The sequence below is a fragment of the Strongylocentrotus purpuratus genome, unplaced genomic scaffold (genome assembly GCF_000002235.5).
Source record: "Strongylocentrotus purpuratus isolate Spur 01 unplaced genomic scaffold, Spur_5.0 spur5_scaffold_17, whole genome shotgun sequence".
NCBI classification, from domain to species: Eukaryota; Metazoa; Echinodermata; class Echinoidea; order Camarodonta; family Strongylocentrotidae; genus Strongylocentrotus; species Strongylocentrotus purpuratus.
In genome coordinates, this window is record NW_022145602.1 from 4,876,435 (window position 1) to 4,901,819 (window position 25,385).

At 37.4% G+C, this 25,385-nt stretch overlaps 2 protein-coding genes across 3 annotated transcripts; both read left to right on the forward strand.

Annotated features, from left to right (window-relative positions):
- The first annotated feature begins 894 nt into the window (after positions 1 to 894).
- Positions 895 to 15,292, forward strand: LOC764407 (putative thiamine transporter SLC35F3). Of its 2 annotated transcripts, none has more exons than XM_001200693.4 (7): positions 895 to 1,602; positions 8,030 to 8,408; positions 9,323 to 9,548; positions 10,911 to 11,036; positions 11,772 to 11,961; positions 12,648 to 12,737; positions 13,475 to 15,292. In XM_001200693.4, the coding sequence occupies exons 1-7, from the start codon at positions 1,488 to 1,490 to the stop codon at positions 13,720 to 13,722; spliced, it is 1,374 nt and encodes a 457-aa protein (XP_001200693.3). In that variant the 5' UTR covers positions 895 to 1,487; the 3' UTR covers positions 13,723 to 15,292. The 2 variants fall into 2 exon arrangements, with proteins under 2 accessions (XP_001200693.3, XP_030844377.1); XM_030988517.1 differs by lacking the exon at positions 895 to 1,602 and adding an exon at positions 4,084 to 4,172.
- A 4,332-nt stretch (positions 15,293 to 19,624) lies between these two features.
- On the forward strand, positions 19,625 to 25,058 carry LOC584386 (protein henna-like). The gene is made up of 7 exons (XM_030988125.1): positions 19,625 to 19,644; positions 21,031 to 21,227; positions 21,575 to 21,710; positions 22,169 to 22,238; positions 22,501 to 22,557; positions 24,039 to 24,134; positions 24,920 to 25,058. The coding sequence occupies exons 1-7, from the start codon at positions 19,625 to 19,627 to the stop codon at positions 25,055 to 25,057; spliced, it is 714 nt and encodes a 237-aa protein (XP_030843985.1). The 3' UTR covers position 25,058.
- The last annotated feature ends 327 nt before the right edge of the window (positions 25,059 to 25,385 follow it).

The following is a 25,385-nucleotide window of genomic DNA, read 5'->3' on the forward strand; positions in this document are numbered from 1 at the left end:
ATAATACTGTATCAAGTAGTGGATGGGATGGGGGGCAGCGTGCTCTTGCCTGTTCCCATTGAAACCCGATTGACATAACTTCAGTCACAGACAAAAATGCCCTTTAATTTTCGGGAATTGCACCTCCCCCCCCCCTTAAAAAAATCCTGGATCATCCCCTGGTTTTCAATATGACAAGTTAACAACATGACTATAATTAGTGAATTAGACTGGGCCTCCAACTACTAAGTCTCGTCTACAGTGTGTGGATCTGCGTCCCATCAGGGAATTTGAAAGAGGCTGGGTTTGGTCGACGGAGTATTATCGCCCAACCATCTTCCTACACTGATATCGAATTTCTAGGAAAATGTGTAGTATTGCGTTATTTGCCCAAGTAGAATAATGAATCAGGGGCGGATCAAGCCGACGTGAGGGAGGGGGCCCATTTTTGTGTGTGTGTGCCAGGGTGGGGGCCCGTTTTTTTTAAAGGTACAATTGTCGTTATACCATTATTTGTTAATACTTTTTTGCCAGGGGGCCCTAGATACGCCACTGTAATGAATGGTTGTTGTGCCTTCTGCATGCGTCCCTGGATACACCGCAAATCATTCATGACTCTGAATTTAACCTTGAACATGGCTGACACATTGGTATGATCGAAGCAAGTGCTCCGCCAAATTCACTTAGTTCAAGGGGTGACCCCCTCCCGTATATTATATATAGGCTTTAATTGTTTCGGCGTATCATGCAAGCCCTTGAGTATAGTCTCTTCGATACCTCATTTAATTCCGCACACGTGTTGGTAAAACAAATAGAAGGGCTGTATAGTTCGTGCCTGGGCCATGTAGTAAAATAGCAGCTGATCGTGTTCATGCAGTTCAGTATCTTCCGATCGTTTAACCGGCGCAATAAAGATTAAGTACTCTGCAGGTATACCCGCTGATATTGTCAGTAGGGGACTCATTGCTCTTGAACTTGCTCGCCAGGAAGTCGGGAAACATTCCCCTCACTAGAATTGTATTTCGTGAAAGTGATCTCCACTACCTGGAAAAGTGTCTAGAACAAAGCGAATGAAACTGCTGGCATATTAGTCTTCAGTTGTGCACCGTCTAGTATAGACACCCAGCTTTAAGATCTTTTTCGAGACATTTGCAAATTCGCAATCGGGATCACATGAATGAAATGCTGCACTTTGAAACAACTGTTCTTGTTCTGTAACACCTGTATTTAACAAGACGATTTAATTTGAGGAGGGAAGAATTCTTGGATGATCTACGCAACAACAGGAGCAATTAAAATCCTGCCAATATCGTCGTCGGGTCGTACATCATTTATTTTTCCTTTGTGAAAATAGATTACTTTAAGTGAATTTATTTCCTTCATATAACGGCACCGTTTTACCCGTGAAAAGGAACATTAAATAGTCTTTAGAACTCAGCATCACTGGTACAAACTCGGAGAAGAAGACCCTTGCATCTCTTGTCTTGGAAGTGAGTGTATCTATATAGATGGAAGGAGGCATCAGTGAGAAGCCTAATGGCGTAGCCCATCTAAATGGGGGCACCTCGGTTGGTGATGAAAAGGACATCAGTAAGCTAGACTCCTCGGTAGAATTGAAAGAAGGTACGTATTTCCAAAACCTGAATATAGAACTCAGTGTTTTAAATCACTAGACCGGTCCATTCTTAAACTGATACTGAATGGTTTTATGATTTATATATCCCCCTTTCAGGTTAATCTCACCAATTGCCGTTTTATAATACAGTTATTTTCTGATGCATAACATGGGTGTAATTTCAACCGGTATAAAAACTGCCAAAAGAGGAAACTTTTATATATTCCTCAAATGATTGTATTTCTTTCAATAATTCAGTGATTTGATTAAACCTGATCGCAAAGACTTTAGAGAAATCATTCGATATTTTAGCATGTGTTCAGTAGATCTAATTAAATTCAAACACAGATCGCAACAAAATTTAAAGGTCTATCCACTCTAGGCAATTTTGATACCCTTTGAATATTCCGTAGAAATCACGTTCGAATGTATATCATTATAATGTTGGCCGATTTTGCAAAGGCCTTAATTGCGGTCGTGATTTTATAATATGTTCCATCTATTTTTTGAGCACTTCAGTGTATTTTGTTATATATTTTAATTCATATTAATTGTTCAAGTGTGAAATTGTTAGCTATCCTGAATATCTCAAGACTGTGCTACTTTTCAATACAAACTACGATATTGTCAGACGGTGTTCAATTCAAATGCACAAAATAAGCTACATATCTATGATAACTTAGTATTCCCAATGTCATGTCTAGGTTTTACTACCATGACTATAACACTGAGATATATAACCATGATCGTGACTCTTTATATTTTTATAATTCCGGAGCACAATTTCCGCCCGTGCTTTCTTCAAAAAAATTCCAAGACAATATACAGGTAGTCATGCACATGTTATACCAATTTGAAATATTTGTAGCGAAGTACCGGTACCTTTGATACGACCTTCAGACTTTTTATCACACTTACTCCATTAATCACATGATAATCTTCACCAACCTTTATCTATCTTATACAGCTACCATTATAAGGGTCAATATTGGGTGACGTAACAAAGGATTGATCAGCCGATCTCCGAGAGATAGATTTTGGGCTCGTGAAGTTATAGGACAGGCTAACATGTATTGAGTCTTTTAATTGGTCTTTCTCTCTTTTATTGTTGTTCTGAAATCGGTTTTATTGCATATAACTTTGATTTCTTCATCAGCATTCATAATTTGCATGAAGATACGCGGGAATAAGAAAACGTAATGACTCAAATTGTCAAAAGAACAGCTCATATCTTGAGAAATCAATAAAATATCAATTATCATTCTAACACAATTTCCCCGTGTTTTATCTTGGAGTTAGACATATCTTCAATAAATCTTTTTATTATCTTTCTGCTCCCCAGTTTTAAAATTGTAAAAAAAAAAAATAATTGACAGGAGGTTCAATGAAATAGATAGATAGCTTGACTTGTCTAGAAGGGGTGGGGGGGGGGAGAGGGGTCCTAAAAATATGTTATTTTGACAATTGATAAATATAAGTACCCAAAATAATTGATTAGAAAATGTAATATAATATAATAGGAACGAATTTATGTATAAACGTATTGAAAGTATAATGAAGCTAATACAAATTCTTAGATTTAAAGAACGGAGCTTCTCTTCATAATTTCTTTACGTATTGAAACTATTATACAGCAATTTGTAATTCTATTAAAAACCCATTTTTGCATCTTCTTCAAATTTAAATTAAAAATGTGAAAAACCTTTTACACTTTATACACCTTATATTCCACATCTAATAGAATAGGTATTCCTATAGTACAGTACATGGTTGGGCTTTAGGATAAAGGATATAGTCGGTTTAATGCTTTTCAAATGCCTTTAAAATTAATGGCGGATGTTTCGGATGTGCCTTGTGTTGTTTTGGCTGTTGATGACTTTGGCAGGCAGAATTTGCTTTTACCCCATGCACTCTAGATTTTTATTTCTACGAAAACTTTTAAATATTTTTACAAGCTAACCTCCGCCGCTCATTTTGTTAGTGAAATTAATTGTTTTTTTTCCTCCCATGCCGACATTAATCAATGTAAAAGACGTTCGAATTAAAATTGAAATTGAAAATATAATTTATTTATGAATATCGAAATATGTAGCATAATTTTTATTTCTATTTTAACGAAGATTAACAAAAACCACAATTATTGTGCCAGAAATACAGTCTACAAAGATAATGAGTGCAAATCAAGGTCAAAATCACAATTAACGGAATAGCAAAATTTAACGTAGACCACTTGCCTCTTTTGGGAATATAACATCCATTATAATACGTGAACTTTAATGCACTTAACCCCCCCCCCGGCCCGAATATTATTTATATTCTGCCCGCGCTATCGCGTTTCATATGATAACCACTGAACCAGAACGGCACGAGATCAAGAGCGAGGGTAAAAAACGAACACTCGCTACACACTGTACATTGCAGGAAAGTGAGATAATACACGTCGATCCACTGTACGCTATTGGAAGCGGAGAATATACTACTATAGCTATCGATCGTTTCAAACTGAGCAACCAAATCATATTAAGCAGGGCATCAAAAGGTCGTGTACAGAAATATGACGGGCATGCATGAGGCAAACGTAAGTGATATTATGAATAACGTTGCAACTTGGTGCAGATATTTTGACGGGTTTTTTTGCTTTCGATTAATTGTGCGTTTCGTCGAATCCGAATAATAGACTGTCAAAGTATGGAACGCGAAGTGTTAATTCAAATTTGGTGGGACGTTTCCATTAAAAGCTCGGGACAAGCAGCATTTAAAAGTGGCTTATTTTATAGGGAGGGGGGGGGGGGGGTGGACATTCATAGTGGAGATGCATAGGCAATGGATTCAGCGGAAATGTTACAGTTAGGCGAAGTATACATGAGTATTAAGAAAAATACACCCTGTAATTTGTTTATTACTCAGAGGAAGGGGGGGGGGGGGGGGGAGTGGTTAATTAGGGAGAGAACGTTTTCAGTGAGCTACCCCTGGCAAGAGCGAGACTCAACATGATTTTTTTGTTTTGTTACACACATACATTTGTTCCCTCTGAAAGTATTTTTTTATGTCATCAATATAAACTTTCAGATATGTTCTGTACTTTTTAGTGGAAAAGGTAGGCCCATTTTGTTGTTCCCTCTTAAAACACGGCCGGGTATGGTGCAAACCCTTCTTGACACCCTTTAAAGCTTATCTGCCGTAGTTTACAGGAGGGATTAGACCGCTCTGCAAGGTCACTGGACAGGTGGTTATCTCATCAACTCAGCTCTCAGCTAACATAAGAACAAGAGGATCATGGGGGACCAATGGTCACCGATTAGGCATTGTTTGTTATATAGAGGGCGCAAGTAGCTACCAGTAGTGCAGTGGGCCTTTAAACAATGCATTATTATAGCGGCATGGAATGAATATCAGATTTTAAAATGGATTTAGTCAATTAGAACAAATAGATGAACTTATGTACCTTTAGATACCCGACCTTTGACCTTTTGAATTATCACGTGATGCTAAAAACTCCAGGGGGTTGATATAGAATATTCACCATTTAGTAAAATAATATGTTCCTTAATCAAAACTCGACAGAGTGATAGCCAGTAAAAAGTGTGCATCGTTCAGACACGACATGAGTATGGTGGCCCTGAAGGGACATCGCGAATAGACTAAATCGTGAAAAATATGCGATAAAATTCACGATATCGTCAATTTTATCGCATATTTTTCACGAAGAAATTCACGAAATTGACGATATCGTGAACTTTATCGTGAACTTTTCACGATGAAATTGACGATATCGTGAATTTTATCGTGAAAAGTTCACGATATAAAGTTCACGATATCGTCAATTTTATCGTGTACTCTATCGTGTACTCTATCGTGTACTCTCCTGACGGGCGCTTCGTAAACAAAACCAGCCCTAGCTGGGGGAGACAGAGAGAAGGAAAAAAGGGAAAGGGAAAGAGAAGATAAAAGGAAAGAAAGAAGAGGAAGAAGAAGAAAAGAGGAAAACGGGGGAAGGGCGAAGGACTCTTGCCCCCCCCCCCCGCCAAAAAATAAATCAGAGAGAGAGAGAGAAGGGAAAGGGAAAGGGAAAGAGAAGATAAAAGGAAAGAAAGAAGAGGAAGAAGAAGAAAAGAGGGAAACGGGGGCAAAGGGCTTTTGCCTCGTCCCCCTGCCCCCCGCCAAAAATAAATAAGAGAGAGAGAGAGAAGGAAAGGGAAAGAGAAGAAAGAAAGAGAAAAACGAAAAAGAGGGAGAATAGGAAAGAAAGGAAAAGAAAGAAAAGAAAGGAGGCAAGAGCCCTTCGCCCCTGTTTCCCTCTTTTCTTATTCTTTTTCCTCTTCTTTCTTTCCTTTTATATTTTCTTTCCCTCTCCCTTCTCTTTCTCTTTATGGCGGGAGGGGGGAGGAGGAGGTAAGAGCCTTTCGCCCTTCCCCCGTTTCCCTCTTTCCTTCTTCCTCTTCTTTCTTTCCTTTTATATTTTCTTTCCCTTTCCCTTTCCCTTCTCTCTCTCCTTATTTATTTTTTGGCGGGGGGGGGGGGGGGGAGTGAGGAGGAGGCAAGAGCCCTTCGCCCCCCCCCCGTTTCCCTCTTTTCTTCTTATTATTCTTTCTTTCCTTTTATCTTCTTTTTCCCTTTCCCTTTTTTCCTTCTCTCTGTCTCCCCCAGCTAGGGCTGGTTTTGTTTACGAAGCGCCCGTCAGGAGAGTACACGATAGAGTACACGATAGAGTACACGATAAAATTGACGATATCGTGAACTTTATATCGTGAACTTTTCACGATAAAATTCACGATATCGTCAATTTCATCGTGAAAAGTTCACGATAAAGTTCACGATATCGTCAATTTCGTGAATTTCTTCGTGAAAAATATGCGATAAAATTGACGATATCGTGAATTTTATCGCATATTTTTCACGATTTAGTCTATTCGCGATGTCCCTTCAGGGCCACCATACATGAGTGCTAAAGAAGAAGGAGAAGAAGAAGAAGATCGGGAGAAGAAGAAAAAGAAGAAAAAGAGGAAGAAGAACGATTAGAAGAAGACAAAGAGGAAGAGGAAGAAGAAAGAGAAGAAGAAGACGACGACGAAATAAAACAAGAAAAAGTAGGAGAAAGAAAACAGTCAAGAAAGAAAGGAAAAAGAGATTAGAAAAAAGAAAGAAAGAAAGGAAAAAGAGATCAGAAAAAAGAAAGAAAGAGATATAGAAACAAGAAAGAAAAGAAAAAAAGATTATAAAGAAGAAAGAGAGAAAGAAATTAGAAAGAAGAAGAAATAAAGAGCTAGAAATGATACCTATATGCCTATTAAATTTAGCTTTTTGGGTGATCAACGTACGTTCTAAGAGGGGAACATGACTGTGGTTCAAAGCTAATTCCCTACTTTGTAATGGACTCATTAAAGATAAGATCACGATCATTATCATGTCAATATATCATGTGCATTGTGCAATGTAAATAGAACGTCATCGAATTTATTGACTCCATTATGACATTATTTGCCTATATTCAGGGGCGTCGCTCGCATTTCGTTTGGGGTTAGGGGTCTGTCGCAGCAGAACATGAACGAAAAAAACCCCTCCCGTGTGCCCTCTGCTATAATTGAGCATGCATGCAATCCCGCAAAAGCCCAATGACCGACTTGAAAATATTGAATATGAACTCAAAATTTACTGCTAATATTATGATAGACGAACAGTTTCCTGTATTCTCTGCTATTGAGCATGTGATCACCCAAGAGTCCAATGACCGACTTGAAACATAATTGTGATATGAAATCAAAATGTACTGCTAATATTATAATAGACTAACAATTTCTTGACATTGTAACTTGATCACGTTAACTCGAGCTCCAATAATATTGTTATTATGTACACACTTTAATCAGGTACGTATATACACCGGACGTTTTATTTATGTATTTGTTTTTCAATTTTGTTTCACTGTCTTTAAAGTGAAACTAACACAATTGGAAAGAATAAAAAATTCAAGCTGAGTCAATTTTTCAATGCTCAATGCCATTACAACATTGACCTATTAGGTAGCCCGAACATGATTTCTTTGAATAGGGTATTGGAATTTCCCGGGAGTTGATTTCTCAAAAGCCTTCGTTGTGTGAATTGTCCTATAATGATATATGATTACTTTCTCTAGAAGTGTACGTTTTGCAGTTGTCTGCTTTCAATGCAATTTGTGGTATTGAGTCTTCATGAAGGAGACTACGTCCTTTTTTCCTTTTCGCGCAGGGAATAGTCTTCGTTCTCCCGACTATTATCAACACGGTAACACCAACTCCACTCGGAAGCGATACATGTACAACTCTAGAATGTTGTGTTTTCTCGCATTAAACATCTAGAGTAGAAAATCGACACCTTGAAAGAAAGAAAGAAAGGAGAATATTTTTTGTTAGATTCATCCTTGATAATTAGAACGCCTTTGTTTTCTTCTTTCTGCAGTGAAGACGATGGAGAAAACCGATGACAGTGAACCAATTCTAATCAACGACAACGAAGAGCCTCCGAACTACAACTCTATAGTACCCAATGGAGAAACGTCACCGGAAACATCCGAAGATGGCTCCCGACAGATCACGAACAATTTCGAAAATGTCCGAAAGACGCTCTTTGGGTTTGTGATAGTGACGGGTATCGCGGTTTCGTGGGTCGGTTCGACTCAGTTTTCACAAAGTACCTATTCGGATACTTTCAACGCACCGTACTTCAACGTGTGGTTTGGGACATTGTGGATGTTCATCTGTTATCCGTTTTACGTGCTCGGTTCGTGGATATTCAAGAAGGAAAGTCGGAGCTATTCGGGAACCGTCGACTTATACAGGTACAGTCTATATGTGAAATGTTCCGCTATTTCACAACAGTTTAGTACAAACATGCATGTCCGTCGCACACGAGGCGTCCTTAAGATTGCGTAACAAGCGGCGTCAATTAAGCCTGTGAATCGAATAAGTCCGTACAACAGTCTAATTTAACGATATGTTTGCACTATTCATGTTGCAATGACATTCATTTTAATGCCACTGTCACATGGCGCGTCAAAAAAAGAAAAGAAAAGAAAAAAAAAAGGCATTAGTGACGCAACCCTACGTCAGGCAAATTAATGACGCATCTTGTTCAACGGGCGCTACTGTAACATTACCAACTCAACGTCAATAACAATGACTGTAGTAAGCCACTTCCAGTTTGGTTTAGCTTTTAATTACGTTTGCGAAATAACGGGGGGGGGGGGTGGGGGAGGGGGTTGACGGAATCCTTTAGTTAGGAATAACATATAATGATGTTATTATTTGTTGTTCAGCCTTTGAAAAAAGTACCGATTTCATCTACACGCTACCCAGAAGTCGGCGCTCTCTATATAACCGTAGTAGGTCCATGGTATAACTGTACTTTGAAAACATTTATGTTGTTGCCTATGAAATCTACTTCTGTCCTTCTAAATCTAGGTACCGAAGTCATGATCTTTCTTGTTTTTTTTTCTCTTCGTATATCAATGATTATGTTTGATATGCCTGATCCTGAGAATGATCATTCTTTCAAGGAATATTTATGTAAATATGCGACTTTAATTGTCATTTCGCATCACAAGGAACAAAATTAAAAAGTCCTTAATAATATATCAAAATCTTCGTATGTTTAGAAGAATTTAGCCAGAAGGGGATAAACATTGCTTTAAGGTTTTCTGGCTCTCTTGAGGCGATAATATTATTACATGCTTACGATTTCATTCTTTTTCAGACATTCTGAACGAGTATTCGGGAGCAAGGGACTCACCGTCAAAAACTACTTCCGATTGGTCGCTCCCTTCGCGCTTTGCTGGATGGTGACCAATTACATGTACGTGTACGCGCTGGGGAAGATCGCCGCTGCTGACGTCACAGCTCTTTTCTCCAGTAACACCGCCTTCATTTACATCTTCTCGTGGATCTGGCTTCACGAGCGACTCGTGCTTCTTCCGGCCAGGGTAAGTAATTGAAGAAAAAAAGTGAAAGGTATTTTTTGTGTACTTCTGCTCTTCCCCCGCAAGGCAATGTTCGTTTGATTGATTTTATTCTGCGTTCAAATAACAAATACAAGGTTATACATTTCTACATATAAGTATTACATACATAGCAAATCATGTCTAATAATATTATACAATAACCATAATACAAAGCATATAAACAAGTATAACGGACATTTGCATATATTTTTCATTGAACTAAAGAGATAATTTCAGAACGCAGGAGACCGCCATCATGTGCGGTTAGGCTGGAAATGGATGGCGGCCTCGTGCAAAAAAGGGGATTTAGCAACAAAAGTTTCTTGGTAAAACCTAGTGATCAAGTGGGTGTAGTGCAATTGCAGGTGCGGGTGCAGCAGAAGCCGGCAGTTGAGTAAAAGGAATGTTAAATCATGGTTTCAGACAAAGCTATTATACAAAGCTATTAATACTAATACTGTAATGTCCTTGAGCAAAGCATTTTATCTATATCGCTCCTTTCCACCCAGGTGCTAAATGAGTACCTGGGTGGACTCGAAGGTCAATGTGAGCGGTGGATTATACACTCTTATTTCCGCGGAGTCAAATTTCACTCTGAATGGCGTCAGCTGGGAGTCAACTCTATTCCTAGTTAAAGTGACACGGAAAAGGAGTCATCTTGACTCTGAATTGAGTCAATTCTCAGCTGATGCCACACAATCCGAGTCAAATTGATTCGGAATCCATGTCACTTTAACTAGGAATAGAGTTGACTCCCAGCTGACGCCATTTAGAGTGAAATTTGACTCCGTGGAAATAAAAGTGTAGCATGTGCGCGCCCGTCAAAAGGTGACTAGCTGGATTACTCCGTAGGGAGTGAAGAACGTGCATTGTAATGTAAACTGTTCTGCACACCGTTATTGTTTTGTCGTATACCCCCACCCCATTAAAAAAAAACACTTCTGGGGGTTAATTCATAAAGATCCTAAGTCGAACTTAACTCTAAGTTGGACTTAAATATTATGGAGAGTCATTTGTAGTCTTAAAACGAAATATATTCAAAAGCGAAAATTCAAGTATTTAAGACTTTTCATTAATTCCACATCAAGAACATAACATTTCCTTGATGATAGAAAATATGAATGATTTGAATCAACATTTTTTGCCTTTTAAAATAACTATTTTATAGATTATGCTAACGGCTTTCCGTAATTGTTAAGTCCAACTTGAGTAAGTTCAACTTAGGATCTTTGTGAAACACCCCCGGGTTTGTTAGTTAAATGCTGCCGTGGCCCTTGGCCATACAAATCTTTGAATAAAATCAGTGTTTTTTTCTTCTTTTGATCAACATTATTTGTCCACCAGGGTATGTCCGTTCTTCTGTCTATCGGTGGTATCGTCCTCATATCGTACGCAGACGGTTTTCTAGGAACCACTGCTGTCGGTATCGCACTCTCCATCGGGGCAGCTATCGGATCAGCCATCTATAAGGTAAAGTTTTGCAAGTAATCTTGTTTGAGAATCATGTTAACAAAGAGAGCGCAAGAAATATATATAGACAAATTAACTTTAAAAAACTAAGGAATAGAAAAAGGAATTCAGGTGGAGGCAAATAATTATTTCTTAATGTCAAAGGGTTCTTACCTAGTCAACTTGACTTTTGGGGTCAAGAAAGATTCAAGATACGTAGCAATATTATAGGAACACATATTAAGTTACTGAAGAAGTAAATAAGGTTCAAACAGAAAGGGGCTATCGGTATAAATAGTTGAAAGCAATATCCCCTCTTCCTGAAAGAAGGAGAAATATGATTATACCTTACCGAACAATACGATCGATAGTCGATGGTAAATTAGTTGCCGAATATAACAACATGCTTGATAAGAAAATGTATGTTACCTTCAAATGATAATGATCTTTATTGTTTGATTATATATTTGCATTACCAGTGATATTTTTTCTTCTTCAATGAACTTAAGTTAGCAACTGAAACTGAGGAATATATCTTCGATAACAATTAACATGCACACAAACAAAGTGAATTCCTTTCCTTCAAGTGTTTCGGTAACATTACCTCAGATTCTGAAACAAAATCCTGGAGTTAGCTTATGCTGCATAATATAGCATGATATTTACAGTGGTATAACTGCTTAGTCACGTATCAAAGTTCGCTAGAACTATCAATCTAATCTTTATAATCTTTTGTTTAATTTATTATCGCATCAGGTTCTATTCAAACGGTACATCGGTAATGCGACGTCCGGACAGGTTTGCTTGTTCTTGTCGCTGTTGGCGCTCTTTGATTTAGTCTTTTTGTGGCCTGTGCTACTAACCGTGTATTACACTGGTTTTGAGCAGTGGGACTGGACGAATATGCCCTGGAATTATCTTTGTGGCAGCTCAGCATTGTCCGTAGGTGAGGATAAAAGGACAATGAATTAGATGGATGGATCAATGTATGAATGGATGAATTAAATTGATACATAAACAAATCAGTCAATAATTGATAGATTGATAAATGAATAGATAAATACATCAATAGACAGATCAATAAATCAGTCAATGAATGAATAAATGAAGAAAAAATAAATAACCGAACCGATCAATCAACCAACCAATCAGTCAATCAATCGATCATCAATCAATCAATTAATTAATCAATCTATCAACCATGTAATAAATAGAGGGGGAGATAGAGGGGGAGATAGAGAAAGAGAGGGATCTTGAATGCATTTGTTTTGGCGTATCGTTAACCATCTCTATTTACGTTCACTTCCGTTTATTATTTTTCACATCTCTATAATGAAACCGACAATTTTATTTTTTTGCTTCATATTCAGTGTTTTTAAATGTGCTGTGGGTATGATGCATGCTTTGTTACCCGATGAAATTTGTCATTGTTTAAAAAAAAATGAAAGTCAGTCCATGCAAATAATAACTAAAGTAAAAGACATTCTATTTAACCATACAGGAAAGGTCAGAAACTCATTTCCCCCTTACTTTCTAATGATAGTTTTGTATTGCATCTCGTGAAATATTCTGAAGTAACTTGACAGACTTTACAACAATTTTTTCCTTCATTTTTTATTTCGTAAATGGCAGTTTTCAACTTCCTGATCAACTTCGGGATCGCAGTCACGTTCCCATTGTTCATTGCTCTTGGTACCGTGGTCGGTATCCCACTCAATGCAGGTATGTGAACGCACCATCCATTACAAATACAGACACACGACCCAGCCACACCGATAAAAAAATAATAATAATAATAATAAAAAAAATAAAAAAAATACATGATCCCTAAAGTCACACTTACAAGATACAAGACCGACACCAGACAGAAACAAGACCAACACCAGACCGACTCTATAGACGAAACCCAAATTACCATAGTCGCACCAATGAGACCAACACCAGACCAACACCAGACCGACACCGAACAGAACACACTATTACATTAACTCGAAGAGTTCAGAATCGGTCGGTTTGGATTTGGTGAAGTGTCGGTTTAGCAGTGTGACTGATGTAGTAGCCCTACTTTGGAACAAATGACGATGCCTTTACTCTAAGATAAACTTTGGTGGCAAATAGAAAAACATGTTGTTTTTTGTCGTAGAGATCTTAATTTGGACCGAGTGAAACTAATGTAATGCTGATACACGCGAAGAAAAGTAAAGGTTCAAATTCACACTCCCGACTAATTGTAACGGAATATTTTCCAAAGTATATTACCTTCAACAAGGATTTTTCCAATTTCGAAACGGGATTCACGTTCCAAAAAATAACTATAGATTTTTTTTTTTTTTTTAAACATGCGAGTGGGATGGAAGCTGCTGTCATTTCCCCGGATCTGTCTATAAATGGGAATCATTTCAGCAAAATTGATTATTATGTTTTCTCTAATAACCAAATTTTTCTTCTTTTTCCCGCAGTTGTCGATCTTATTTTTCGCGGGAGAGGATTTGGTCCTTGGAAAATCGGCGGCACAGTTCTCATCGTTTTCGGATTTCTTATTATGCTGATGCCGGAGCGATGGCAAGAGAAAGCATACTGTTGCAAATCCAGTAACTCCTTAACGCTGAATGTGGATGAGGAAGCAGCGAACAATGATAGCGGTATCGATAACCCGACGATGGAGAATAATGCGTCAAAAAAAGAAGAGATGAATGGAAAAGTGTGACGACTGTTTCCATTTTATCATAGATTTTATATTTTATATCTATAGCTGCTGTTTATATTGAATTCGATTTGTAAAAGGAATATTCATGTTTATGTTTAATTAACAAGGATTGATATGTACTTTCCTATATTGTCAAAAACATTAAACATGGTTTATTCGCAATTGGCCGCTTCTAGCCGACAGGGGGTGTGCACGCCAAATGGTATCATTTTGTGTCAATGGGTACTAGTTAGTAAGTATTATATCAAAAACTTATTGTTAATGTCTTCCATTTCACAGGATAATTCAATGCTATTTGGCTGATCTAGCGATATTATTGCCAAAAATATTCGATCAGGTAATGCGCCTCCTTTCGGCAGTGTTCGGACAATTAGCGCCAATATGCTGTTTTGTTCATTAGCGAAAGTTATTATTGTTCCTGAATGCTTTTGTTACTTTTCTCCATGGTATCCTTGTTTTTGTACACACTTGTATAAAGAAATATCTGCCATAAAATAAAGATTTAGACCTTGGTCGGGGAAAAATGGGTTGGTGCTTTAGTTAATAAAAAGGGCATTGATGTGTAAGTATATCGTTACGTATGAAATTGATTTTAAGCACTTAGTCAATCTCTGAGGTGACGTATTGGTCCCGCGTTATACTATTTTTGATTATGTTATGACAAGGCATCGCAAGAATCGCAGCTTAAAACCCATTGTGGCGGGCGGAACAAAGTAGATCAGGGCCTCATCTCATAAGGAGTTATGATTGATCCAAATCATTTGCAAGTCATCCAATCAATCGCAGCTTTGCATTCTCCTGTCTATTATGTACATAGTTGCGATTGATATCAATCGCACAAAAGTGGCTATTGATACCAACTCTTTGTGAACATCCTCCAGAGCCCCAACACGGTATCACGACGGAGGGAGGCTTTCTGAAAAAATTGCCGCTATAGACCCAGGTATAGAAAATGGGTAACTGGTATAGGTTTATTCTGTGCAAATGAATTGTTAGCTCTGTCGCTATTATACTGAAGGAAACGAGGCTTAACGACCTATGGACTATTGATAAAACCTAGCTCTTATTTTTTTTTTTGAAATCAGAATAATTACCCTCCGAGCATTCATTAGTTCTATTCTTCTTGTGGGTGTTCTTTGTCAGTTTAAAAATATGGACTTGACTAAATTTGTATTTTTTAATATTATTTTCGCATTCTTAGCACAATTCAGATAAGTTCTAGTAAATGTAAAGTGGTTTGTATGTTCTTAAAAAAGAAATAATAAGTCATGTCTTCGAAATTAGACCGTAACATATTTGCGAAAGATTTTCTTCACATTCAAAGATACTTTAATTTGAAATTGTCAATTTCTATGTTTATATGAAACGTTGATTTATTGTATTAATGAATTATTATACAAATTAGAAATGCGATGAATTGAAATAATAATATTTGCAATATTCATGATCTAATTCACGTTGGTAAATTGAAATATTGCTTTTATGAAAAGATTAATAAATTTAAAGAAAGACAAGGGTTTACCCTGATGTTCTTTGTGTCATGAAATGCAATAAAATTCAAGATTGTTTTTTTTTAAATAGATTAAAGACCTAATCTCTAATGTAATATGTTGTGATTTGCTTATTATTTCTCGTGCACTGCAAAATTTTACGTAAACCATACTTCTCAGCTGGCGCCTCGGGGGGGGGGGGGGGGTAACGCCCCTCCTAATTTCTGTCGGCAAATACGCCACCGGCCTCTGTCGGTGAAAAAAGAGGGAAGGAGAAAAAGGAGTTGAAGAAGAAGAAATAGAGATATAAGAGAGAGAGAGAGAGGAGAGAAAGTGGAAGGGAATGATGATGGACATGAGACGAGAGAGATAAAAGATTACAAGAAAAGGATTAGAAGAACGATAACGGAAATGGTAATCAAAAATAAACTGGAGAAAAGAGAAAGCGATAGGATGGAGAAAGAATAAATTAAGAGGGATGACAGGAAGATTCGAGAGAAAGAAATGAGAACCATGCGGAACCAGGCCACCCAAGTAAGAACATGATTATGCAGAAAAATGCCATCGCCAAGACTCAAACACCAACGTACCGGCGTCCTGGGTATATATGTGTGCGTGTGTGTTTGTGTGTGTGTTGGGGGGGGGGTGGGGGGAGGGAGGGCTGCTGCAAACGAAAAAATGTGAAAAAGGAAAGTAAAGAAGATAGAGAGTAATATACGGGACAATGTAACATATATAAAATTGTATAATATATATACATGCATGGTGTATGTCATGTGCAACTGTATCATACTCTTACAATGGGCAATGAGATATTAACATCTACATAAAAATTATCTCACATGTGGGGGGGGGGGCACTTCACACCCTCATCCCACTTTAGCGTCGCCCCACCTATATATTGAAATGAGGGTGATCTGGTGAGACATTGTGTATATTATACAACCTTAATTTAGTTGAATATTTTTATGCCAGCTGGGACCTTAAAATGTGTCGAACTAGGCGCCATGATTATATGGTGTGCAAACACTCATTGATTAATGATGACGTAATACCAGTTCGCAATATTGACCCGTTTATGAAAATATATGAATGAGCATTACAACCTGAAAAAGCAGCATATCAATTACAACTTGTTTGAGGGGTCCCGACGAAGAGGTACGTCTAATCAACGACATCCTCATCAGCATGGATGTTCGCAAGATGGAAAGCGCGAGAGCCCTGTCTGATGGTGCAGGAGATAAGACGTTGGTAAGTTTTGATAAGATAAGTTAAGTAAAGATATAAGAAAATATACGATAAGATGTGATATGATGGGGTATAGAAAAGAATAAAATAGTAAAGAAGGGATAAGTTAAGATAACATAAGAGATAAGATTAATTAAGATAAGAAAAGATAGGATGGGATAAGATAGGATAAGATAGCATATGCAAGGATCAGATAAGATGATATGATATAAGATAAGATAAGATAAGTTGAAACTAATGCAATATATAGTGAGCTTAATGAGATAAGACAAGAGAAATGCAAATGATAAGGATTAGAAAAGATACCACTCGAAAAGAGGAAAGAAATAAAGGAAAGAAAGAGATAAAATGACAAGCGTAGTATACACATTTCTGCTAGCAATTTCCCTTTTTAGGAATAATTGGAGAAGCCTTCGGTTAGAACTATCCGTGTTTTCATATTGTGTAAAGGTGTCGTGGTCTAGTGGATATGTCGCCGTACTGTGGGTCGCACGAGTCGCAGTTCGAGTCCCGACGCGGTTCTAAAATGTCCTTTTGCAAGATATTAATGTACATTTGCCACTCTCCACCCAGGTGTTAAACGGTTACCCGGTAGGATGCGGACCATAATGTGGTTGGATTGGCATGTGTGCGCTTGTAAATTGGTACCTACCCGGAATACTCCCCATGGAGCGGAGGGTACGCACTATTTTGTGTGGATGAGGAATTTAATCCAATGACCAATAATAATCATAATGAATAGCGCTTACAAACTGAGTATTAAGCGCTGTACAAAAATGACTATTATTATTACTATCATTATATTCCAAGTAAATTGTCATATCATCAGTGCACGTGTACACTCACCATTCCCATGTATATATCCTCTCTGAATAATCGATATCAATAGAAATATTTTTCATTTGTAGGAATGTCGGCCAACGCAAAATCAATACTGATACTAGTGCAGCATAATATATATTAAAAAAAAAAAACACTGAATGTAAACTGCCAAAAATCATATAGGGCCTACTAGCTAGTACACGCTTTATATTTGAATATTATTTTCAAAATCTGTATTTGTCCTGCTTTTGCCACCATGGCGGTAAGGAGATCAAAATTACTTTTATATTTTTGCAATAAATAACGCTTGTAGGGGAAATATTATATGCAAATGTTCGTCACGATGTGACGCTCCTGGTGATCGTACATTGGCGGCAAAATTTCGAAATCTAAACTTGAGTGTCAGCAGGATTTTAATTTTAGTGATTAAGTATCGAGTGAATTAAGCCCTATTATAGCACTGAATAGATAACACGTACACATTTATAATTTCTACCCGGACTTCCTGATTGTAGGAAATGGGAACCGACTTGACTCACATTGACCCAAGACCATCTAAAAGAATATCGGGTAGCTCTGAACATGATGAGCTCCTGGTGACCAGTGAAGCGCCCTCAACGGTGCTTCAGGACACAATGAACAGTCTCGAGGTCCAGGCCACAAACCAACAGGTGCTTCCTAGATTCAATGGGTCCAAAAACTCAGGTAGGTCTAGACCCCGAAGATACCATGCCACATTTTATTAGTATAGAGTGAAAATGCATTATAAAACTATCTAAAACTGCTATTAAAAAGGTTTGCTGGCAAGGTTGGTAGGTTGCTGTCTATGCATAAAATCACGAACGTGGTACCGGAATGTCAAACCTATTTTTGTTAATGAAACGTTTCACTGATTGACGTTTCAGTGGAAATATCGCGGCCACCATTTAGCCTAAGAGTTCACATAAAATAGGAGAACCTATCTGACAATTACACGCATATGACGTATGTTGAAACTTAGAGAAAGCACTAAATCATTACACCAGATATTTTTCAAAAGCTTGTTGGTTCCCAAAGAAGATCTTATTTAACAAGACGTTCGAGATGTTGAAGCGTAAGCAATAATATTATTCAACACATTATTCTCCACAACTCTATATAGTTCAAAGTTGTAAAACATATATTATAGGACAAGATTTTACAAACAATACCACTTGCACTATACACCAATATTATCTTGTTTCCTTAGTTCCCTGGTTCCCTATAAAGATCGAGGATTTGGATGAGATTGCCAACCACAATTTGAATTCAGAAGTAGACTTGGAGTCAGATCATCCAGTAAGTAAATACTCAAGACAATTATCTTGGTTAACTGTGATGATTAACCATTTCTAAAGTTGGAAGATTACTGAATTTACATGCTAACCAAAGGGCACAGTCAGTGCTGTATCATGAGGCCATACACTGAGTGAGCACCGGAATGATTGGGGAGGGGGGGGGGGGGGGGGAGAGGGGAAAACGCTTTTATTTGGAAAACGAAATAGGAATTTCCCAGACTACTGATTAGGCGGAGGGTGCTGGAGGTGGTCCTAGCGTCCTCATTTCTCGTCCATTGCCCCTTCCCCAATTCCCACTCTGCCTCTTCTCGCTTTTTGAAATACTAGTCCTACTACGATGAGTGGGTGGGGCGGGGGGGGGGGGGCGGCACATGCCCTCATGTACCCTGTATCAGCTACTAGGACTGCTGAGAAAATATTTTATGTTGAAAGAATCCGGACTGAGCCTTCTTTGACCACATCTGTGTACAAGGTTAGATTTCTGTGTAGTTTATCGGTGGGTTCTTGGCCAGTTATGTCATGTTAAACCAAGATGGAGGATGTACTACTAATTCAAGAATGGAATAGGGTAATAATTATCAAAAAAGTGTTATGCGAATTCTCATTGAACAATAATAACATAATAAGAACATTGCGGAATAATAACTTATAATATGCCAATATATATGCAACGTTTTCCTCCTTATTTCCTTTATTTTCTTTGTCTTTCCTTTTTTAAATAATTTAATTTCATGTAAGTTATGTACAAATGTTATTGTTATTTTTGTATATTTTGTTAGCATAATTTTTAACAAGCTATTTTCGTGCTTTTCATGATCTTCCCATTTCCGACATCTCATAACAAAATTATGTGTGCATTTTGAAGATTATATAACATTGTATATTCAATGATGTGGAAATAAATACATTTAAATGAAATGAATGAAATAAACAAACGAAAACAAGCACGACAATCTTTTATTTTTGTTCCTACCAAAGGGCTTCTCAGACCCAGTGTACAGATCGCGCAGAAACCAAATAGCTGGCATGGCTTACAAGCACATTCAGTAAGTAGGCAACCAGGGGATTGTTTCACAAAGACTAAGATCTACTTTAAGTTGGACTTAACTATGACAGGCCATTCATGCCACTGGTTGCTCTCACCGTTGGTCTCTCAATTATGATTTTTAGATAATATTTTCCCCTTTAATAATGAACTATCAAAAAATGTAAATTCTGAAGTTTTGTGACCACGATTATTCTGTACGTCCCTTGAGAAACCAATGCCAGGAATGGTTAGAGGAACTAGTGGCCTGACCAGCCTGCCATGTTAAGTCCAACTTAAATTCAATCTTAGCCTTTGTGAAACACTCCCCTTGTCATAGTGGCAAATGTTTAAAATATAATTTCCATCATGTTGAATTTAAATAGAGGAGGTGCGATGGCTCAGTGGTGGAGCAGTGGTTTCGTAACCTGAAGGTCCCGGGTTCGAAACCAAGTCGAAGCGCTAGTGCCCTTTGATAAGGTATTAATCCTCGGATTAATAGTTCCTCGGAGAGGACTGAAAGGCGTCGGTCCCTTTGTTACTTACTTACAAGCATACGTATACTTTCTTAGCACTCACGTTAAACAAACAAACAAACAAACGTCTCAATTGACATCAAATCTGTATTATATGAGACTACGTACTTCCATCAAATATATTCATGTATCGATATTATTGCTTGTATATTCAAGAATTCTACAAGATAAGAAACCTGCCAAAAATCTATTATCCCCACTTCCACTCAGATCGCGATCGTCTCTTTATCAAATAATGTACTGGAGTGGATCCCGCACTTTTGCTGGGAGTTGCATGAAGGATCACTCCATTTGGAGTGCATTCCACGCTGAAAATATTGGAATCCACTCTCAAAATTGCAGTTTAGGGCTATCTTGGAGCGGATCTACTATAATCATGATACTTAAAGCTTATCTGCCGTAGTTTACAGGAGGGATTAGAGCACCCTGCAAGGTCACTGGACAGGTGGTTATCTCATCAACTCAGCTCTCATTTAACATAATAAAAAGAGGATCATGGGGGACCAATGGTCACCGATTAGGCACTGTTTGTTATATAGATGGCGCAAGAAGTGCAGTGGGCCTTTAAGAGTGGGTTTAACTTCAAAAGAGGAGCCCCCGATATTTCACCTAAAACGTGAATTTCTATTCATGTGCCCATAGATAGGTTTGAAGTTCATGGGAGTTGTTAAGCATAAGTTTACCTTGGAAAAAGAAAAAGAAACAGAAACTGGTGGAAGAAGAGAATTGAAAACCTATATAAAGCTAAATTTTCTTTATCCTTCTAAGTTTAAGTTATAAATACTCGTCCATGCATTGAGTTGACGCCCTACTCGCTCTCAACAGATGGTTTGTTATCATAGATGAAAGTTAATGAATTATTTCTTTCATAGTGGTGATCGCATTCCTAGAATTTCATACACCAAGCCCGAAATTCAGACATGGAATACAGTCTTCACCCAGCTAAGGGATCTTTATAAGACGCATGCTTGCCGGGAATTCAACGATAGTTTTACTCTGCTCGTTGAGAGCTGTGGATACCAACCGGACAACATCCCTCAGCTTGAAGACGTCTCAAACTTCCTCAAAGGTGAGAACAGTGGCGTAGCATGAGCCCACAATAATGATGGGGCACTGGAAAGATGGGGGAGGGGGAGGGGAAGGGGGTGGACATCGGTCTTGCGCGGAATAATATTGAAATGTGAATTTACAAGGCTACTGATCAGGAAGAGATGCGGGAGGTGTCCCCCTTTCCCTTTTCGTCTCTCTCTCTCTCTCTCTCTCTCTTAATTCTTCAGTTTTTCTTCTCCACTCGATTGCCCCCCCCCCACACCTGAAGGTATGCCACACGGGGAGAATGTTCATGGCTAACCTTTTCGAACGATGGTTCTCAAAAAAAGAATTTCAGAGCCTTCCTTCTTTATTTTTATTTCTTAGATCGGACCGGATTTACTCTGCGTCCTGGCGGCGGTCAGATGTCCGCTCGGGACTACTTTGCTGGACTGGCCTTTCGGGTCCACCACAGCACCCAGTACATCAGGCATCCCGATTGGCCTATGTACAACCCAGAGCCGTAAGTATGCATAACATATCCGACTGCTGACATCCAAAACCAAACAATCAAACAACCAAAGAAAGAAAAAAAAAGACAACAAAAAAGAGCATTGATGAAGATATCAATATAAGAAATATTCATAATATGCAAGACAAAACCAGGGTAATAATTGTTAAGTGCCAGGAGTGTCAAATGTGACAGAAATGAGCACCAACAGGTACCCGTTCCTCTTTTTCTTCTTCTTCTTCTTCTTCTTCTTCTTCTTCTTCTCATTATTATTATTTTTTTATTATTGTTATTATTATTGTTATTATTATTGTTATTATATTATAACTATTTTCATTTCGATGCTAAAATTAAAATGTAATAATAGTTATAGAAGTAGCAGTAATATAATAATAATAGTAATAATATTGATACTACTGACAATAAAAGTAATGATAATAATAATTTGATTTTTATGCTTATTTTCCCAGGGATGTCTGCCATGAGCTCCTTGGACATGTACCGCTCTTTGCGGATCGGGAGTTTGCTCAATTCGCTCAGGTTTAATTTTTATTCATTATTTTCATCATATGAAATAAGTGGAATATTTCAGGTGGAGGGTCAAAACTTCGCGAGGCCGAAGGTCGGTATTTTTAAGTTTCTGATTTACTGATTGCAGGGTCTCCAGGATGTTATTACCCCGTGTAAAAATAAGACCATACTTCATCATTATTCCATTACGCTTTCTACCTATAAAAAAGATGTATTTAAATGTATATTGGCATAGGTAAAAGATGATTATGTCTTCCTTTTTTCATTCCAGGAGATTGGTCTGCTGTCTCTTGGCGCTTCAGATGAGCAAATTGAAAAACTGTCCACAGTAAGTTTTTCTCTCTCTCTTGCTTTGTAACCATTACAGCCAGTTTGATCATGACCCAGATACTTTGTTTCCATGTAGTACGAATAGGGATCAGCAATTGTGGCATAATTTGTTTTACATTAGTCGTATTTTGTACGAATACTGTATAACACAAATAGATTTTATTTAAAAAAAAAATCGAACACATGAATAGAACATCTGTTACATGCGAGCACGCAGCAGAATAAGGGAGTTTACAGATAGCACATGGTACAAAGGACCCCAAATATCCACAGATCTTTTACACATGGAGAAGTTCCACTTTGAGCATATTAGAATAATAACTGCCAAAGTCCTAGATGTGCTTCATGAATACCTTTTGTTTGCCCTCTTGAAAAGAATACTTCCACCTGCGTATCATAGACGTTGGTGCATAAATGAATAATGTTACATAACTTTCGTGGGCGCATATCCAGTATTTATCTCTGTGGGTTTTACCTTTTGGGTACAAATGACCTTTATCTGCCCATGCGCAGATTGTATCTGTAAACTCCCTTATTGATCAACTAAAATTATGTTTCATATAATATATGTATCTATACTTATACAAAATTATAGTGAGCACTTAGTCTAAGCCTATACGAGCTCGTAATGTACTCATAAAACATTTAATTCTTGTGAATATCAAAAATGTATTACTATTCATTATATTGTATAAGTTTAATATATAATTTTATTGCAAATACATTTATTGTAATACAATTCGAATTTCTGTATAATTTTGTACAAAGCAATTTGCCAAAGTCATGCATAATGTTTTACGTGTAATTTTACTTTGTCACTGATGTATACTTTGTAAAAGAAACTGCAATTCGGCTCTCGGGCCGCGAATGTTTTTTAATGAAATAAACCATTTTAAAGAAATAAATAAATAAACAAATAAAATACACATAAAATACATTACAAATACTACAAAACACACTTGTACTTTAAGAAATTGTCTTTAATACCACGATTATCAATCACGGTGCAATCAAAATAGTTTCTATGTTCTTGAATGAGAGTCTTTATCTTCCTTGATTGTTTTTTTCCCCTTCTTTCTCTCTTTCAAATGTTATCTCTCCAAGTTATCCTTTCCCTCTCCCCTCTTCCACTATTTCACTTTATATGTCTTCTTTCTTTCCCAATTTACTGACTAAGTGATAATCACGACGATTTTCTTCAAATATATAGAAAGCTTATCCTTCGTATCAAATATATCACATATCTATTTCAATCGTTATCATGATAATGTAGTATATTTTTTTTTATTAATAAACCATTATATAATTTACAATCGTTTCTTATTCGTGAAGTTTTTCCTACTTTGACTTATTACTGATTTTTTTATATGATACAATGTGAACCAAATATTGTTAGTCTTCGGACTTTTTATTTGGTATATTTTTGATAAAACCAAAACAGATTTAAATTGAAAATTGAAATTGTTTTGCAAAAACCAGTTGCTTTGGTTCACCGTCGAGTTTGGACTGTGCCGACAGAACGGTCAAATCAAAGCCTACGGTGCTGGACTCTTGTCTTCATTCGGTGAACTGAAGGTATTATTAACAATGATTAGATCAATTCATATATCGCAGCTACTTTATAAATATACTCTTCTGCGCTCTGATAAAACGAGACTCCCAACAGTACTGCTTTATATACAGACACACAATAAAACACAACACAAATATTCAAAAGCTCCTGAAAACAAGTGCGTCTTCTAGTTACTTTGAAGACAGCAACAGATGAAGCTTTTCTTTAGGTTATTCCAAAGCGTTTGAGCGGCGCGACTGAAAGCACAATCTCCAAGAGTAACGAGATATGTCTTGGTTACTGTATAGTGAGATCTTCATTATCTATACCGTTGCCCATAAATTAATATGGAATACTTTTTTGCCCCTTACCTCTTTTCATGAAATGATTGTGACAATATGATTTACTCTGGATATAGGTAGAGTTCTTATCTTCTCAGAACCTTTTAGATAAACCTCTTTGACACTCAAACTCTTTTCATTAAATCTTTTCATTTCATACATTCTTTTTATTTCGTAAGTACTTCAGCCTTTTTTCGAAATTGATTTAAGTGATGCTAAGTGGTACAGAGTTCATAAGATCAGATGTTATATGACTCAGGATCGTTGATCAATGAATATAAAAGGGGAACATAATAATAACAATATAAACCTACATAAAGGTAAAGGGATGTTGGAGACGCAGTCGCATTCATTTTATTTTTTTCATTTTTTTAAATTTATGTAGTAATTCATTGATTAATTAATTTAATCAATTATTTATTTAATTAATTAGTTGATTATTATTTTTTAATTCTTGTTGTATACAGTATTGTTTATCTGATGAGCCTGAGATTCGACCTTTTGACCCCGAGATGACCTCGGTCACAGACTATCCTGTCTGTAAGTTCCAGCCCATTTACTACCTTGCTGAAAGCTTTGAAGATGCAAAGGAAAAACTCAGGTAAAGCTGAAAGAGAGAGAGAGAGAGAGAGAAATAGAGAGAGATAGACAGAGAGGGAAAGGGTCTGGGAGCCGGGAGCGAGTGAGGGAATGAGGGAGAGAGAGAAATGGAGAGAGAGAGAGAGAGGGGGAGAGGAAAAAGGAAGAGAGTGGGAGAGAGAGAGAGGGAGATAATAGAGAGAGAGGAGGGAGAGAGAAAAAACATAGAGAAAAAAAAACATAGAGAAAAAAAAACATAGAGAAAAAAAATCTAAGAAGAATGAAAGAAAGAAGATCTGGGGCGGGGGTACAGCCCGCCCCCCCCCCACTCAGTGTTATTTAGGGTACGCATAT

Bases quoted from the DNA above. Each gene is read 5' to 3' on its own strand.
- LOC764407 (XM_001200693.4), top strand. From the start codon at position 1,488: ATGGAAGGAGGCATCAGTGAGAAGCCTAATGGCGTAGCCCATCTAAAT. The intron at 1,603-8,029 runs GTACGTATTTCC...TTCTTTCTGCAG, and splicing joins CTCGGTAGAATTGAAAGAAG to TGAAGACGATGGAGAAAACC. The intron at 9,549-10,910 runs GTAAGTAATTGA...TTTGTCCACCAG, and splicing joins TCGTGCTTCTTCCGGCCAGG to GGTATGTCCGTTCTTCTGTC.
- LOC584386 (XM_030988125.1), top strand. From the start codon at position 19,625: ATGGCTTACAAGCACATTCA. The intron at 21,228-21,574 runs GTGAGAACAGTG...TTTATTTCTTAG, and splicing joins CGTCTCAAACTTCCTCAAAG to ATCGGACCGGATTTACTCTG. The intron at 24,135-24,919 runs GTATTATTAACA...TGTTGTATACAG, and splicing joins CTTCATTCGGTGAACTGAAG to TATTGTTTATCTGATGAGCC.